Genomic DNA, 17,311 nt, shown 5'->3' on the forward strand with positions numbered 1-17,311 from the left:
CCCCACACCTCTTCAAAGAGGATGTAGAGTATTTTTTTCTTCACATTATTATGAATTGACCACAACCATGGTGTTTATAGTGAGTAAGGCACTACATTTTATGACTAACAAGGAGCAGAGAGAAACTCAACTTAAAATGTCTTCTGGAAGTTTTTCATCCCAGTTGACTAATAGTTTTTCAGATCATATGACTAATATTAATAATAGGCAATATCAGTGGAGGCTGCTGAGGGGAGGACGGCTCATAATAATGGCTGGAAAGGAGCGAATGGAATGTCATCAAACCCATAGAAACCATGTGTTTGATACAATTCCACCTACCCGGCTTCAGCCTTTACCATGAGCCAGTCCTCCCCAATTAAGGTGCCACCAACATCCTGTGGGCAATATTAATGAGGCTTCCATGAACTGTTTCTGGCAATATACAAAAGATGTGAAATATATAATAAAATAACCCCGTTAATCAACAGAAATTACAGATGTATAATGCAATAAAAGTGCATGTAAATGATTTTTTTAAAAACACTATAAAAGGTATCCTATTAAACAAACATAAACAGGTCTATTTATGTAAAATATATACAATATCTCTTGTGTCTAATGCTATTCTATTAACTGTACAATTAGAAAGACACACAAAAGTTGAAAGATAACAGTAAGGAGATGAGTATAAATATAAATCCCAGATGTGCAAATTTCAGTCCTTGTCAGATTTAAGCACCAGGCAGCAAGATACATGCAGTCCGTCTCATTTCTGAAACTGTTGGAGATCACTGTACACGTCTGACTGAATTCCATGCAGCTCCTACAACAGTAAAGGCAAAAATAAAACAATTCAACAGGGAAAGAATCATAAGTGTATCACACCAGACATGAACAGTTACTCCGTATGAATGTAAATTCTGTATGCTTTGAGGACTGTGCTATTCTATGGTTAGTGCCTCTGTACCTGGTAGGGAGACTCTGTGATTTCTACTGTCTTCCTTTTTGATGCTGTGAGTGTTTTCCCTTTACCTGAGGAGAGATGGCAAACAGGAGGGGTTAGGGATGAGTGGAGGATGCATGCAAGCACACACACAAACACAGTCACACACACACACACACACACACACACACACACGCACACACACACACACACACACACACACACACACACACACACACACACACCCCTCACCCTCCAGTCTGGATTCCTGTTGACTCCTCTTCTTCCGTAATGAAGCAAAACAGAACATGGCGAGAGCGATGAGGAGGGTCAGGATGATGTCACAGGCGATGATGCCCACCAATGCCCCCATATCTATCTGATAGCAGTAGCCACAGTCTGGAGAGAGAGAGCATTCTGCTTACTGACCATAGTCAAAACGTGGGTTTTGGTAATTCACTTACTAAAGCAGATAACAGAACATGTACTGTATAATATGTCATGAATGACTCTGATGCAGGTGAAAAACTCTGTAATAAGGACACTTCTTCTTTTTGGGTACATTTCTTGTACACCAACTCGCACAAACAAACACTTCAAAAAGTCAACACAGACTTTATTTCAACTATCATTTTAATTTGTTTAGTAAAACGAATTCTAACATTAGATACATGTCCTTTAGAAAATATTTAATGCTGACTTATTTACTTAACCTTTATTTGATCAGAGAGTCATACTGAAACCAAAGTTCTCTTTTACAGATGAGCCATGAATTACATAAATTACAAAAAATACATCAAAATATAAACACAAAACACAAGCAGTTACAAAAAACAAACACAATCAGTAATAAGGTCCTCAATCAGCTTTCTGAATTGCCCAAGAGTCACCAAAACATCACATTTAAGAACATTTTGAAGATTGTTCCACAAATAACGTGCAAAAAAACTAAAAGCTGATTTACCTAACTCAGTACAGACCAAATGAATTTCCAGAATTAGCCATCCTGTGGTAACTTCTATGTCTAAAGTTGAGTAATTATGTTTGTTACAGTGGGACTTTTTGTCGAAGGGCTTTATAAATGAAACCATAGCAATGTTTCAACCTACGTGACATCAAAGAGGGCCAACCAACTTTTCAGTAGAGAATGCCGTGATTTGTACTAAAATTGTCACCAGTAATAAAGCACATTATGACAAACTGCATCTAATGGCTATAACGAAGTGGTAGCTGCGTTCGTATAGTCGCCATAGTCTAGGACCGATAGCAACGTCGACTGAACAATCTGCTTTCTACTATTTAGCGAGAGGCAGGACCTATTTCTATAGAAGAAGCCTATTTCTATCCTCAGCTTCTTAACTATACAGAACAAAAATGTATACGCAACATGTAAAGTGTTGGTCCCATGTTTCATGAGCTGAAATAGAAGATCCCAGAAATGTTCCATATGCACAGACAAGCTTATTTTTCTCAAATTTGGTCCACAAATGTGTTTACGTCCCTGTGAGTGAGCATTTCTCCGAGCCAAGATAATCAATCCACCTGACAGGTGTGGCATATCAAGAAGCTGATTAACAACATGATCATTACACAGGTGCACCTTGTGCTGGGGATAATAAAAGGCCACTCTAAAGTGTGCGGTTTTGTCAAAGATGTCTCAAGTTTTGAGGGAGCGTGCAATTGGCATGCTGACTGCAGGAATGTCCACCAGAGCTGTTACCAGATAATTGTATGTTCATTTCTCTACCATAAGCCGCCTCCAACGTCATTTCATAGAATTTGGACGTACGTCCAACCGGCCTCACAACCGAAGACAATGTGTAACCACACCAGCCCAGGACCTCCACATTTGGCTTCTTCACCAACGGGTTCGTCTGAGACCAGACACCCGGACAGCTGATGAAACTGAGGAGTATTTTGGTTGGTAATAAAGCCCTTTTGTGGGGAAAAACTCATTCTGATTGGCTGGGCCTGACTCCCTAGTGGATGGAGCTGGCTCACAAGTGGGTGGGCTTATGCCCTCCCAGGCCCACCCATGGCTGAAACACTGCCCAGGCATGTGAAATCCATATATTAGAGCCTAATGAATTTATTTCAGATGACTGATTTCCTTATATGAACTAACTCAGTAAAATTGTTGAAATTGTTGCATGTTGCTTTTATATTTTTGTTCAGTATAACTCATCAATATGCTTTATAAAAGATAGATTTTAATCTATTAGATGTCCAGATTTTTGCAAGCAGGGACATGATCAATATGGAAACCATCCAAAGTACATTATGCTTAAATCATCAGACTTACTTTTATGCACTCTAGAGAACAACATATTTTTAGTTTTACCTGGATTCAGTACTAATTTCAGGTCAATAAAGTTTTTCTGTTATACGATGAAGGCAGACTGCAGTTCAGATAGAACCTGGTCAACCGTGGGGGCAATAGCATACACAACAGTATCATCGGCTTACAAGTGCAGGTTACAATTTTTTTTTACAGACAAGCAGATATTGTTAATGTAAATGGTAAAAAGTACAGGACCCAGAAAGAATAGACCCCTGCGGGACACCTTTCATAATATCCAGGAAACCTGATTTAACACCATCAGTAGATATACATTGCGTTCTTTCTGTCAATTATTTTTTAAACCAGTTACATGCAGCCTGGTCTAGGCCAATTGAGGAATGCCTCTGAATTAGCAGTGAGTGATCAACAATATCAAAAGCCTTTGACAGGTCAATGAAGAGGGCAGCACAATGTTGACTTTTATCCATACAGTAAACCACATCCTTTACAACTAGGGATGCCTCTTTAAAGACTCTGACTTCCCAACCACAGTCGTGTTATTCCTATGATGCATATTATGTTGCGTAGAGAAACTCTATTATCAGTATGATCACAATTTAAAAACAGGTCAACTCAGTTACTTGCGAACATAACGGTCAAGGTTAACACTTGATCAGTAACATGTCAACTAACTATTTACTAACCTTAAGCCTTACCCTAACCTTAAACGTACCCCTTTCCCTAACCCTTAGCCAAAACCTTATTCTAACCCTAACCGTAACCTTAGCATGCAGTTACTTATCAACAGATAGTTTCTTGATAATATGACCACATGTAGAGCCACTTACCAAACATTCCTTTCAGGGGAGCCACGATACAGAGGGCCTTGCCCATTTTCAGCCTGGTCCTACTAAGGAGACTAGAGGAGAGGAGAGGTCTAAGGCTCCGGGTCCCTGGTGCTTTGTCCAAGGTAATCTGTCCCCAATGACTCTGTGGTAGCAAAACAGACAAGGTACTATGTAAACCGCAGGAGTGCTAGAGACAGTGTTCTGTGTGTCCTGTAACTGTGTGCCTGTGTGTGAGAGAGCGAAGGGGGAGCAGACTGACAAGGAAGCCAGTGAGTGGGTTTCTGTTTCTGCCCCTGTGATGTCATGTCCACATGAGTGTTGAACTCTACACACGTCAGCTCACACAGATTGATAACATACATGTCGTTTTGAGAAGACAAGACATAGTCATTGGCTCAAATGTTAAAAACCTTTCTCCCCCAGAATAACTTTTTCACCCTCCTGAAATACTTCTATTAATTTAGATTCATACTTAAAGCAGCAATCAGCAGTTGAAACAATAACAAAGTTTTTTCCCTGCCCCTGTTTCAGGGAAAAGCTGAGGGATGTGGCTGGAGGAATGTAACCATTCTCAAATTCATAGACATTGCTATGGATGCAAGGACTGACCAGTCATGACATCCACATTATAGTTTTGACCATGTTGAGGCTATACAGTTGTCACGTTCCTGACCTGTTTTATGTTATTTTTGTATGTGTTTAGTTGGTCAGGGCGTGAGTTGGGGTGGGCATTCTATGTTTTGTGTTTCTATGTTTAGGTCACTTGTAATCAGCCTTATATGGTTCTCAATCAGAGACAGGTGTTTGACGTTTCATCTGATTGAGAACCATATATAGGTTGGCTGTTCACACTGTTTGTTTGTGGGTGATTGTTTCCTGTGTCAGTGTTTGTTGCACCATACGGGACTGTATCGTGAGTTCGTTTTGTTTGTAATCAGTACTTGTTCGTTCGTTCTTCGTTGTATATAAGTTCGTAGTCCAGGTCTGTCTACTTCGTTTGTTATTTTGTATTTCTAAGTGTTATTTCGTGTTTCGTCGTTTTGGTTATTAAAGTTCATTATGTATTCACAACCCGCTGCATTTTGGTCCTCCGATCCTTCTCTCCTCTCCTCGTCTGAGGAGGAGGAAGATCTAGACACCCGTTACAACAGTGTTCAGTTAGTAGCAGCTACTGTTACTGTATTGTAATGTATACCAATATTGTCTTCATACAATGCTGATATAGTTTGCCATTTCTGGGGGCCAGTGGGCAGGAGTGTGTCTAAACCCATTTCTTAAAAATACAAACAGAACTTCACTTCCCTGATTGGTAGGTCAGGCCAATACCAGAGAAGTCAGTGAGGGGTTTTACTTCTGACTTTTAGTGGTTAGACTCACACCAGCTCAGGAAATGACCTAGCCTATCAACATGAGGAGGAGCCTCAACACACTATACACCTCATACACTACTGTGATGGGTCAACGGAACAAATATTGACATTCATCATAGACATTTACTTGTCACTCTACAGTGTTATCTGACAGATCAAGAACCCAGATCTCAGCAGACAGTGTCTTCTTCTGCTAATTGTGGATGAGGGACGTCAGCTCCGCTATTTGTCTCTGACAAAGGCCTTGCTTGTTACCATGGCCACCACACTAGACCTTTTCCGCTCAGCGTCCTGCAGATTGTCAGTTCTTTTCTTCTTTCTAACATGACCTGTGGTTTTCTGTAGGCTGTGGTTACCAACACCCGAGAGCAGCTCTAGCCAAGCCTGATTCTCTCAACCACAAGTTCATCTGAAATGATAGCTTACCCTGTCGGCACATTGAACACCTCCCTACATTAGGGACATAAGGTAGCCTATCTATAAAAGATACAGTGGATGGAAATCAACAGTCAACTCAGAGTTCACATTTCAGAGTGTACCACAGAGACAAAAATAACACAATACCATACCAAGGGTAGAGGGATGACCGTGGTACTTTATGTTCAAAGTTCTTTCATCTCAGAGTTGAGTAGGTAAACTACTGTAGGCCTACATTCATAAAAACAATTTATATGGCACTGGTCAAAAAGGTTCTCAGGCAAGAACATTTCTTTTTTAGAATGAATGATGTAGGGAGTTATTCCATGTACACCCATTCATATACAGTGCCTTCGGAGAGTATTCAGACCTCTTTACCTTTTCCACATTTTGTTAATTTACATCCTTATTCTACAATGTATAAAAAAATATTTAAAAAACATCAACAATCTACACACAATACCGCATAATGACGAAGCAAAAACAGGTTTTTAGAAATTTTAGCAAATTTATTTACAATAAAAAACAGTTGTACCTTGTTTACATACTGTAAGTACACAGACCCTTTACTTTGAGACTCGAAATTGAGCATAGGTGCATCTCGTTTCCATTTTTTAAATATATTTCTTTTAAGTCTTTTTTTAGAACAAATTCTTACCTACCCCAGCCAAACCCTAAAGACGCTGGGCCGATTGTACTCTGTCCTATGGGACTCCCAATCACGGCCGGTTGTGATACAGTCTAGAATCGAACGAGGGTCTGTAGTGATGCCTCTAGCACTGAGATGCAGTGCCATAGACCGCTGCAACACTCGAGATTTCCATCCTTGATCATCCTTGAGATGTTTCTACAACTTGATTGGAGTCCATCTGTGGTAAGTTCAATTGATGATTCATGATTTGAAAAGGCACACACCTATCTATATAATGTCCCACAGCAAAAACCAAGCCATGAGGTCAAAGGAATTGTCAGTAGCGTGTCGAGACAGGATTATGTCGAGGCACAGATCTAGGGAAGGGTACCAAAAAATGTCTGCAGCATTGAAGATCCCTAATAACACAGTGGCCTCCTTCATTCTTAAATGGAAGAAGTTTAGAATCCCCAAGACTCTTCCTAGAGCTATCCGCCCGGCCAAACTGAGCAATCGGGGGAGAAGGGCCTTGGTCTGGAAGGTGACCAAGAACCCAACGGTCACTCTAACAGAGCTCCAGACTATATTGTCATTGAACTGGACATTACATTTTGTGTTAGTTTATTTGATATTTTAAAAACAAGCCACATTTACAAAATGATACACTTGATTAAGAATCCTACAGGATAAACGCAAAGAAGTCTGTGACTTATTTCCATTGTGGTTCTCAGATGGGTTATCATCTCTACTCTGTTTCCTTCAACCCATGATGAAACAACAAGGACAGTGTGTGAGAAAGAGAAAAAATGAGAGAGAAAGAGAAACATCAATAGACAGGACGCTGATCAGACAGATGGTTCAGAGATACAAAGTATCTGAGAACCAAGCGTAGTGTGTGGGCCTCTTTGACTTAGTCAGCATTTAACATGGGAGACATGGACAGGACAGATAGCCATCTAAACCACACATACATACTACTCTACACAGGCTTATCGTGGCTAGGAGCCTCCTCTACATCTCTATACCTACTGGGTCAACACAATATGTATGTGTATGTGTATCACCTTTTTATTTGAGTAAATCTTTTAATAATTACAACTTTCAGTGTGATTTTTTAATTCTGAAGGTGTAGAGTTGAGTTTTCACCAGGAGGTGGCAGTGAATAGCAGTTCATGAGACACTTCAAATCAAATCACAAGAATGTATTGACAAATATGATGTAAAATCAGATTGCACAGTATACACAAATATATCTAACAACAATTCTGGTGCTTGCTGAGGATTCTCAGGTTTTGCAGTTTGCCCTGACATTCATGTAGACTTGATCAGCTAGAGAGAGAGAGGGAGAGAGAGAGGGAGAGAGAGAGAGACCATTAGAGTTCTCAAACATTTTCTTACATACAACATATTAGAGATATTTAGTGATTTACAGTTGGCTGATGGTAATAGGTTATGGTTTACACTTAAGCACTTAATAAACAGTACATGTGTTACAGACTCTATGTGTTTAACTTGAATAGTATAGAGCTGTTCATAGTTCCTTATAATTCTAGAATGAGGATAAAAGGGAAGCTATAGAATCTTCGCAGGGATGCAGGAACCATGACAATGAAAGGGGGAAGCTAAACTTTCATAAATATAATATTGCTCATAGCGGGCGGAGGGCAGTGGTCCTTGATCCAATGGAAGCAGTAGGGAAATATTATGTTCATGAAAAAAAAAACTCTCTTTTCGACGTCTGTCTGCGTCGGCTGGCACAGTGGTACGTGACAATGACACCGGCAATGGTCAGGATCACATCTGCAGCGATGATGCCAGCCATGGTGCCAGGTTCGATCCTGTAGCAGGACGGGGTATCTGGTAGAGGAGGGTGAATAATAGAGGAGATAGATGAGAGGGGATGGAGGACAAGAGTGGGATGGGTGAAGAGTGACAGGAAATATGATTATTTTGGTCCCCAATGTGTGAAAAATATGGAATTTGTGTCTCTCAGTCCTGATGTTATGCTTAATATGATATGTGTTTATCATGATACATACTTGTACCTGGGTCAGCCACAACCTTTTCTTGAGGAGAAAAATGAAAAAGAGATAATTGTCAATGTAATTATAATATACACTGAGTATACAAAACATTAAGAACATTAATACCTGCTCTTTCCATGACTGACTGACCAGGTGAAACCTATGATCCCTTCTTGATGTCACTTGTTAAATCAATTTTAATCAGTGTAGATGAAGGGGAGGAGACAGGTGAACCCCTAAGGTCAATATCCGCGCCCCGCAGAAAATCTATTAGGATAATACAAAAAAATCAATAATATTCCATCAGTTTAAGCTGGAGACATCAGTTTTTTTTGCATTGGATGCATCTCAATCCATCGCATCTGCCTATGTCACACTTCTGCATCTGCGGTGAAAGGTGACAGAGCTGGAGCGGTGTTTGTCAGACCATGAGACATCCGAAAATGGTTCTTCTCACAAAATCGTCTGTAGCGTCCGAACGGTTTGGCCTACAAACTATTATGAACCCTCTATTGAAAGAAGAGACTCTGTTCTCTGTTTTGCTCTAGGACCGCCACAAGCGGACTCGTCTGAGGTCGGTACAGTTGATCTGCCAACCTCTGTCTGTAGCGTCCGAACAGTTTGGGCTACACATTAATATGACGGGGAGACTCTCATAAACACGTTCATGTCCAAATCAAATTCCAAATCAAATTTTATTGGTCACATACACATGGTTAGCAGATGTCAATGCGAGTGTAGCGAAATGCTTAGGCTTCTAGTTCTGACAGCGCAGTAATATCTAACAAGTAATCTAATTTCCCAACAACTACCTAATACACACATCTAAAGGGGTGAATGAGAATATGTACATATAAATATATGGATGAGCGATGGCCGAGCGGCATAGGCAAGGTGCAATAGATGGTATAAAATACAGTATATACATATGATATGGGTAATGTAAGATATGTAAACATTATTAAAGTGGCATTATTTAAAGTAGCATTGTTAAAAGTGAATAATGATCCATTTATTAAAGTGGCCAGTGATTGGGTCTCAATGTAGGCAGCAGCCTCTCTGAGTTAGTGATTGCTGTTTAGCAGTCTGATGTCCTTGAAATAGAAGCTTTTTTTCAGTCTCTCGGTCTCAGCTTTGATGCACCTGTACTGACCTCGCCTTCTGGATGGTAGTGGTGTGAACAGGCAGTGGCTCGGGTGGTTGTTGTCCTTGATGATCTTTTTGGCCTTCCTGTGACATCCGGTTCAGTAGGTGTCATGGAGGGCAGATAGTTTGCCCCCGGTGATGCGTTGTGCAGATCGCACCACCCTCTGGAGAGTCTTGCGGTTGAGGGCGGTGCAGTTGCCGTACCAGGTTGTGATACAGCCCGACAGGATGCTCTCGATTGTGCATCTGTAAAAGTTTATCGGGGTTTTGGGTGACAAGCCAAATTTTTTCAGCCTCCTGAGGTTGAAGAGGCGCTGTTGCGCCTTCTTCACCACACTATCTGTGTGGGTGGACCATTTCAGTTTGTCTGTGATGTGTACGCTGAGGATCTTAAAACTTTCCACCTTATCAACTGCTGTCCCTTTGATGTGGATAGGGGGGTGCTCCCTCTGCTGTTTCCTGAACCCAATTGCACAGGGCGGGGTTTGGACCCAGGGCCTTCAGCTTAATGACGAGCTTGGAGGGTACTATGGTGTTGAATGCTGAGCTGTAGTCAATGAACAGCATTCTTACATAGGTATTCCTCTTGTTCAGATGGGATAGGGCAGTGTGCAGTGTGATGGTGATTGCATCGTCTGTGGACCTGTTGGAGCGGTATGCAAACTGAAGTGGGTCTAGGCTGGCCGGTAAGGTGGAGGTGATATGATCCTTGACTAGTCACTCAAAGCTTTTCATGATGACAGAAGTGAGTGCTACGGGGCGGCAGTCATTTAGTTCAGTTATCTTTGCATTCTTGAGTACAGGAACAATGGTGGCCATCGTGAAGCATGTGGGGACAGCAGATTGGGAGCGACTGAATATGTCCATAAACACACCAGCTAGCTGGTCTGCGCATGCTCTAAGGACGCGGCTAGGGATGCCATCTGGGCCAGCAGCCTTGCGAGGATTAATATGTTTAAATGTTTTACTCACGTCGGAAGAGGGGTGGACGCAGTCCTTGTTAGCGGGCCGCGATGGTGGCACTGTATTATCTTCAAAGCGGGCAAAGAGGATGAAAGTCCCCCCGTACCAGTTGAAAAAATGTATTTAAGTAAGTATTTATAAAGACTGCTTAGTCCCAAAAAAAGTTAAACATATATATATATATATATATATATATATAGTAGGCAAGTATAAACACCATGGGACCACGCAGCCATCATACTGCTCAGGAAGGAGACGCGTTCTGTCTCCTAGAGATGAACGTACTTTGGTGCGAAAAGTGCAAATCCATCCCAGAGCAACAGCAAAGGACCTTGTGAAAATGCTGGAGGAAAAGGTATAAAAGTATCTATATCCACAGTAAAACGAGTCCTATATTGACATAACCTGAAATGCCGGAAAAAGGGGGAGGCTTGCAAGCCGAAGAACACCATCCCAACTGTGAAACACAGGGGGGGCAACATCATGCTGTGGGGGTGCTTTGCTGCAGGAGGGACTGGTGCCCTTCACAAAATAGATGGCATCATGAGGCAGGGAAATTATGTGGATATATTGAAGCAACATCTCAAGACATCAGTCAGGGAGTTAAAGCTTGGTCGCAAATGGGTCTTCCAAATGGACAATGACCCCAAGCATACTTCCAAAGTTGTGGCAAAAATGGCTTAAGGACAACAAAGTCAAGGTATTGGAGTGGCCTTCACAAAGTCCTGATCTCAATCCTATAGAAAATTTGTGGGCAGAACTGAAAAGGCGTGTGAGAGCAAAGAGGCCTACAAACCTGACTCAATTACACCAGCTCTGTCAGGAAGAATGGGCCAAAATTCATTGAACTTATTTTGGGAAACTTGTGGAAGGCTACCCGAAATGTTTGACTCAAGTTAAACAATTTAAAGGCAGTGCTACCAAATACTAATTGAGTGTATGTAAACTTCTGACCCACTGGGAATGTGATGAAAGAAATAAAAGCTGAAATAAATTATTCTCTCTACTATTATTCTGACAATTCACATTCTTAAAATAAAGTGGTGATCCTAACTGACCTAAGACAGGGAACTCTTACTAGGATTAAATGTCAAGAATTGTGAAAAACTGAGTTTAAATGTATTTGGCTAAGGTGTATGTAAACTTCCGACTTCAACTGTATTTCACTATAATGTTTGAGGGTGAGAAGCCTACATGTACCAATAGAGGCTGCAGTTGAGTTTCTGTTTACCCAAACTGTTTTGTTGTCTTATTTTCCTCTTGGGACCACCTTGTATGTGTGCAAGGGTGTAGGCACAAGCGTGCATACACACACACACACACACACACACACACACACACACACACACACACACATACATACATACATACACACAAATCAATTCAGATAGGGGTGTGAATATACTGTAGGTGTGGAAGTTCATCACATCACTTACCACAGAGGCAAAATAAGAGAATCATTAGCAATGCTGCGTTGTCTGACATTTTCTTTGATTATCACCATACAATCTACTGGAACAGAACACAATCTATTAACATAATTTGTGTCTGCATTTACAAACACAATACAATATCCCTATGGAGAAATTTAAGGTCACTACTCAAGAAGACCTTTGGTTTATTGAAGCATCAATGTTTACACCAACATTATATGAGCTGAATGGGTTTCACATGGGAACACAAACTACTCTGAATCCCTGGTTGTTGTATTGGTTTCCTTGCGTCCACCTTGTCTATAAACAGAAGGCATACGGTGCATTTGGAAAGTATTCAGACCCCTTTTTCCATGTTGCTACTTTACAGTCATATTCTAAAATAGATAAAAAATGTCCAAACGTATCAATCTACACACAATAACCCATAACGACAAAGCAACAACAGTTTTTTAGAAATTATTACAAAATTATTACAAATAAAAAACTGAAAAATCACATTTATATAAGTATTCAGACCCTTAAATCAGTACTTTGTTGAAGCACATTTGGCAGCAATTACAGCCTCAAGACTTCTTGGGTATGACACTACAAGCTTGGCACACCTGTATTTGGGGAGTTTCTCCCATTCTTCTCTGCAGATCCTCTGAAGATCTGTCAGGTTGGATGGGGAGCGTCGCTATTTTCAGGTATCTCCAGAGATGTTAGATCGGGTTCAAGTCCGGGCTCTGGCTGGTCCACTCAAGAACATTCAGACACTTGTCCCGAAGCCACTCCTGCATTGTCTTAGCTGTGTGCTTAGGGTAATTTTTCTGTTAGAAGGTGAACCTACGCCCCAGTCTGAGGTCCTGAGCGCTCTGGAGCAGGTTTTCATCAAGAATCTCTCTGTACTTTGCTTCTTTCATCTTTCCCTCGATCCTGACTAGTCTCCCAGTCCCTGCCACTGAAAACATCCCCACAGCATGATGCTGCCCACCACCATGCTTCATTGTAGCAATGGTGCCAGGTTTCCTCAATCAGACCAGAGCATCTTGTTTCTCATGGTCTGAGAGTCTTTAGGTGCCTTTTGGCAAACTCCAAGCGGGCTGTCATGTGTCTTTAACTGAGGAGTGGCTTCCGTCTGGCCACTCTACCATAAAGGCCTGATTGGTGGAGTGCTGCAGAGATGGTTGTCCTTCTGGAAGTTTCTCTCATCTCCACAGAGGAGCTCTGGAGCTCTGTCAGAGTGGCCATCGGGGTCTTGGTCACCTCCCTGACCAAGGCCCTTCTCCCCCGATTCCTCAGTTTGGCCAGGCGGCCAGCTCTAGGAAGAGTCTTGGTGGCTCCAAACTTCTTCCATTTAAGAATGATGGAAGCCACTGTGTTCTTGGGGACCTTCAATGCTGCAGACATTTTTTGGTACCCTTCCCTAGATCTGTGCCTCGACACAATCCTGTCTTGGAGCTCTACGGACAATTCATATGACCTCATGGCTTGGTTTTTGCTCTGACATGCACTGTCAACTGTGGGAGCTTATATAGGCAGGTGTGTGCCTTTCCAAATCATGTCCAATCAATTGAATTTCCCACAGGTGGACTCCAATCAAGTTGTAGAAACATCTCAAGGATGATCAATGGAAACAGGATGCACCTGAGCTCAAATTCAAGTCTCATAGCAAAGGGTCTGAATAGTTATGTAAATAAGGTATTTCTGTTAGTGCTTTTATACATTTGCAAAAAAATTAAAAGCATGTTTTCGCTTTGTCGTTATGGGGTATTGTTTGTAGATAGATGATGATTTTTTTTATTGAATCGATTTTTGAAGAAGTTTGTAACATAACTAAATGTGAAAAAAGTCAAGGGGTCTGAATACTTTCCGAATGCACTGTACACATCTGATTGCCATTTCAGTGGAACAGAAGTAGAACAGCTTGACTTTTTCCACAGAAAATGTACTTGAAAAGTTCACCGACATAAGAATGAGTCACATGGTTGTGGGCGAATTTGCAATTGTGAAGATAGGACTGGCTAATAAGAAGTTGTATATAAAAAAAAATAAGAGTTGGATATGCTACACAGATGCCAAATTATTTTTTATAATGTAGTTGAACAAAAAAAATAAACATTAAATTAAAAAATCTGAATTTACCGAGTTAAAATCTAACACATATCAATCAAATTATCTGAATTGAGACAAACATTTCATCTTATGTCTTTTAGTGGAGTGCAATGGAAACAACACTAAGTTTTAAAAAAGTTAACCAGAATAAACAAAATAATACATTGTAAACAGAATGATCTTACCTCATTGTAAACTTATCTACAGGACCTTCTACGATGATCAGTTACTGTCTTTCACTAGGGCTTGCTAGGAGTTTTCCCTTTTGAATAATAACAGGTTTCTCTGCTCCTCCCACTCCTCCTCCCCTGTTTCCTTTATATGTCTGATGCACTCCATTGCCTGTTTGTAGGCCTTTACAATTCTGAAAGTTATATTGTAGTTTTGCCAGCCTGCACATTTTGAAGTTGGTTTGATGTTTATAGTCACAAAGCAACCAATAAGCATGCAAGAGCACAGTATTTTTCATGGTGAACCAAGCACACTAATTATAAGTATTCAGAGAAGAGTATAACTGCAGAAATCTATGACCCTTGTATTGCTATTTTTTATAGCTCCACCCCTGACTCACCTGAGCAAGAGAGATCCAAGTAAAATGGATTAAAGAACAGAACAGCACTGTGACATTCATCTATTCACCATTCAACTAACTTACATTGTATGACTTATTCATGGACTTTGAAAATAATCAAGATTCCAAGCAACAATTGAAGACCAAGGGGACAACACGGTCAATACATCAAAATTGTGACATTTTATGTCTTTGATAATTCAGTGTTTTACACCCAACTTCTATGTTTTTTCATTTCAGGATAAGCTGAATGTCTTTAATGACGTTAAACTGACCTGTGATCAAACAGCAGAGCACATTAATGTAAGAATGCAGAATGATCACAGCCACATTTCTACCCTGTGGAATTATGGATGATAAACTGGTGACTGATGTTACTATCGACACATTCTTATTTGCTATCTCCAGAGCCAGGCTCAGCACACAGAGAGGCAGATCAAGGAGGAGTTTGAGAAGCTTCATCTGTACCTACAAGAGGAAGAGGTCAGGATAGTTGCACTAAGGGAGGAAGAGAAGCAGAAGAGTCAGAAGATGAAGGAGAAGATTGAGGAGATGAGCAGAGAGCGATCATCACTTTCAGACACAATCAGAACCATAGAAGAGGATAAAAATGTATTTTGTTTCTCTGCAGCACTACAGGGCCATCTTGGAAAGGTAAGTGATCTACCTCCGGTCTCTCTCTTCTCAGTGGTTCTGTATCCAACCCCACTGACTCCTGACTGTTCTTCCAGAACCTAGTGCACACTGCCAGACCGTGAGAGGGTTTCAGGAGGACTGATTGATGTGGCAAAGCACATGAGAACCCTGCACTATAGGGTCTGGGAGAAGATGCAGGCAAGAATTCAATACAGTGAATATTAGATACAATTGGGGTAAAACTTTAACGCCATTAAAAGGTTCCAACACAGAAATCAAGAAATATGCTTAGTGAATGAAATTTACTTAATAATAAGATTATGTCCCTACCTCAATTTTTATTTAATCATGGTATGTGTGTGTTGTCAGTTCCAGTGACTCTTGACCCCAACACTGCAAACTCACATCTATCTTGTCTGATGATCTAAGCACAGTGATATACTGCAACTTCCTGACAACCCAGAGAGATTTGATGACTATACAATGGCCCTGGCCTCTGAGGGCTTTAACTCAGGAACACACGATGAGGTTGAGGACAGTACAGGACGGATCGTGGGTGTGATCACAGAGTCTTGCCGGAGGAAGGGAGACTTCGGCATGTGTAGAGGATCCTGGAGTGTGTGGTTTTTAAAGGATAGGTATTTAACATATGTTCTAATGGTGCCACGTGTTCACAGACTCGATCGCCTAACCGTGAGACAGAAACCCAAGAGGGTCAGAGTGCAGCTGGACTGGTACAGAGGAAAGCTGTCATTCTCTGACCCAGATAATAACACACATATATACACATTCACAAACACTTTCACTGAGAGAGTCTTTCCATACATCAGGAATCACTGCATTTTCCATCCTCTGAAGGTGTTATCAGTCCCTGTAACAGTGGATACAGCCTCCGTCTGAATTAGGGATTAGCATGTTGAATGAGTCAGTAACACTCACCGATGCCCTTCACCTGCTGTAACACTCTCATCAGTCAAACAATGATAACTCATCATTGTGTCCACCTTGTCTACAAACAGCAGGTATACACATCTGACTGACATTACAGTAGTGCATAAATGGAGCTGCTTGATTGGAAACATTTCCCTTCAGACTATTTAGTGAAAAAGGTCACCTATAAAATAATCATTCACAGGAGGTTGTGGGTGTTAATTTAAAGAAAGTGTATTTGCCATTGTGAACATAGGTAACTTGCTGATAAAAAGTTGTATATTCTTTAAAAAGTCTAAGTTGGGATAGGCTACACAGATGCCACCTTATTTTCAAATCATACAGTTCAAACCTTCCAATAATAATTATCATGTGTCTTAATTAAGACTTCAATTCAATTCATGAAGTTAAAAAGACTCCATGGGCTGTCCTTGTCAAGACCGCTCCTCAGCCCTCCTAACACAGAGGAACGTGGTAGTTGAGCTTGCATTACACTAGATGGGGCAAGTGTATCAAAGTGTATCAAACAGACGCTAGAGGGCTTCATAGCCTTTCCATGCGGACAAAGAAACACTGAATCAGCTGTATAAAAAATTCTCAAATCCTATGCTGGAGGCTCTGTCCTGTCCTGAAAAGCTAACAAGAGCTGCTAGTAGGCTACAAGGTCTGGGTTGAATTACCCTTTGATTTAGTCAATCTAGGATAAAATGCCATTAAAATAAAGAATATATGCAGATTGTTCAAATAAATGACTGACTTAATTATTTTCCAATGGACTTGATCTCAGCCATGAATGAGAAATGCTAAACATGTCAATATAAACACTTAGTGCTAAAATAAGACAAGCCAGATTCATGTCTTTCCTAGCATGCATGTAGACGCTTATCAGTTTGATAAGGAATAGTGGGTGTATGCTTTGATGCTGGATTCCCCTCCTCTCATTGGTTTGAGACCAAAGCAGCCAATGAGACTGTTCAGTTAGATTTCCTCCTCATGCAGATACCAACCGCTGCAGTGGAGAGGAAGAGGAACTAAAGGT

At 40.9% G+C, this 17,311-nt stretch overlaps 1 protein-coding gene across 1 annotated transcript; it reads right to left on the minus strand.

The window, feature by feature from the left end:
- Window positions 1–613: 613 nt before the first annotated feature.
- LOC120047694 (TYRO protein tyrosine kinase-binding protein-like) lies at window positions 614–4,100 on the minus strand. Its single transcript, XM_038993246.1, has 4 exons — window positions 4,055–4,100; window positions 1,178–1,345; window positions 950–1,014; window positions 614–805 (listed from the first exon to the last, which is right to left on the minus strand). The coding sequence occupies exons 1-4, from the start codon at window positions 4,098–4,100 to the stop codon at window positions 749–751; spliced, it is 336 nt and encodes a 111-aa protein (XP_038849174.1). The 3' UTR covers window positions 614–748.
- Between the last annotated feature and the right edge of the window lie 13,211 nt (window positions 4,101–17,311).

Source organism: Salvelinus namaycush, chromosome 5, assembly GCF_016432855.1.
Source record: "Salvelinus namaycush isolate Seneca chromosome 5, SaNama_1.0, whole genome shotgun sequence".
NCBI classification, from domain to species: domain Eukaryota; kingdom Metazoa; phylum Chordata; class Actinopteri; order Salmoniformes; family Salmonidae; genus Salvelinus; species Salvelinus namaycush.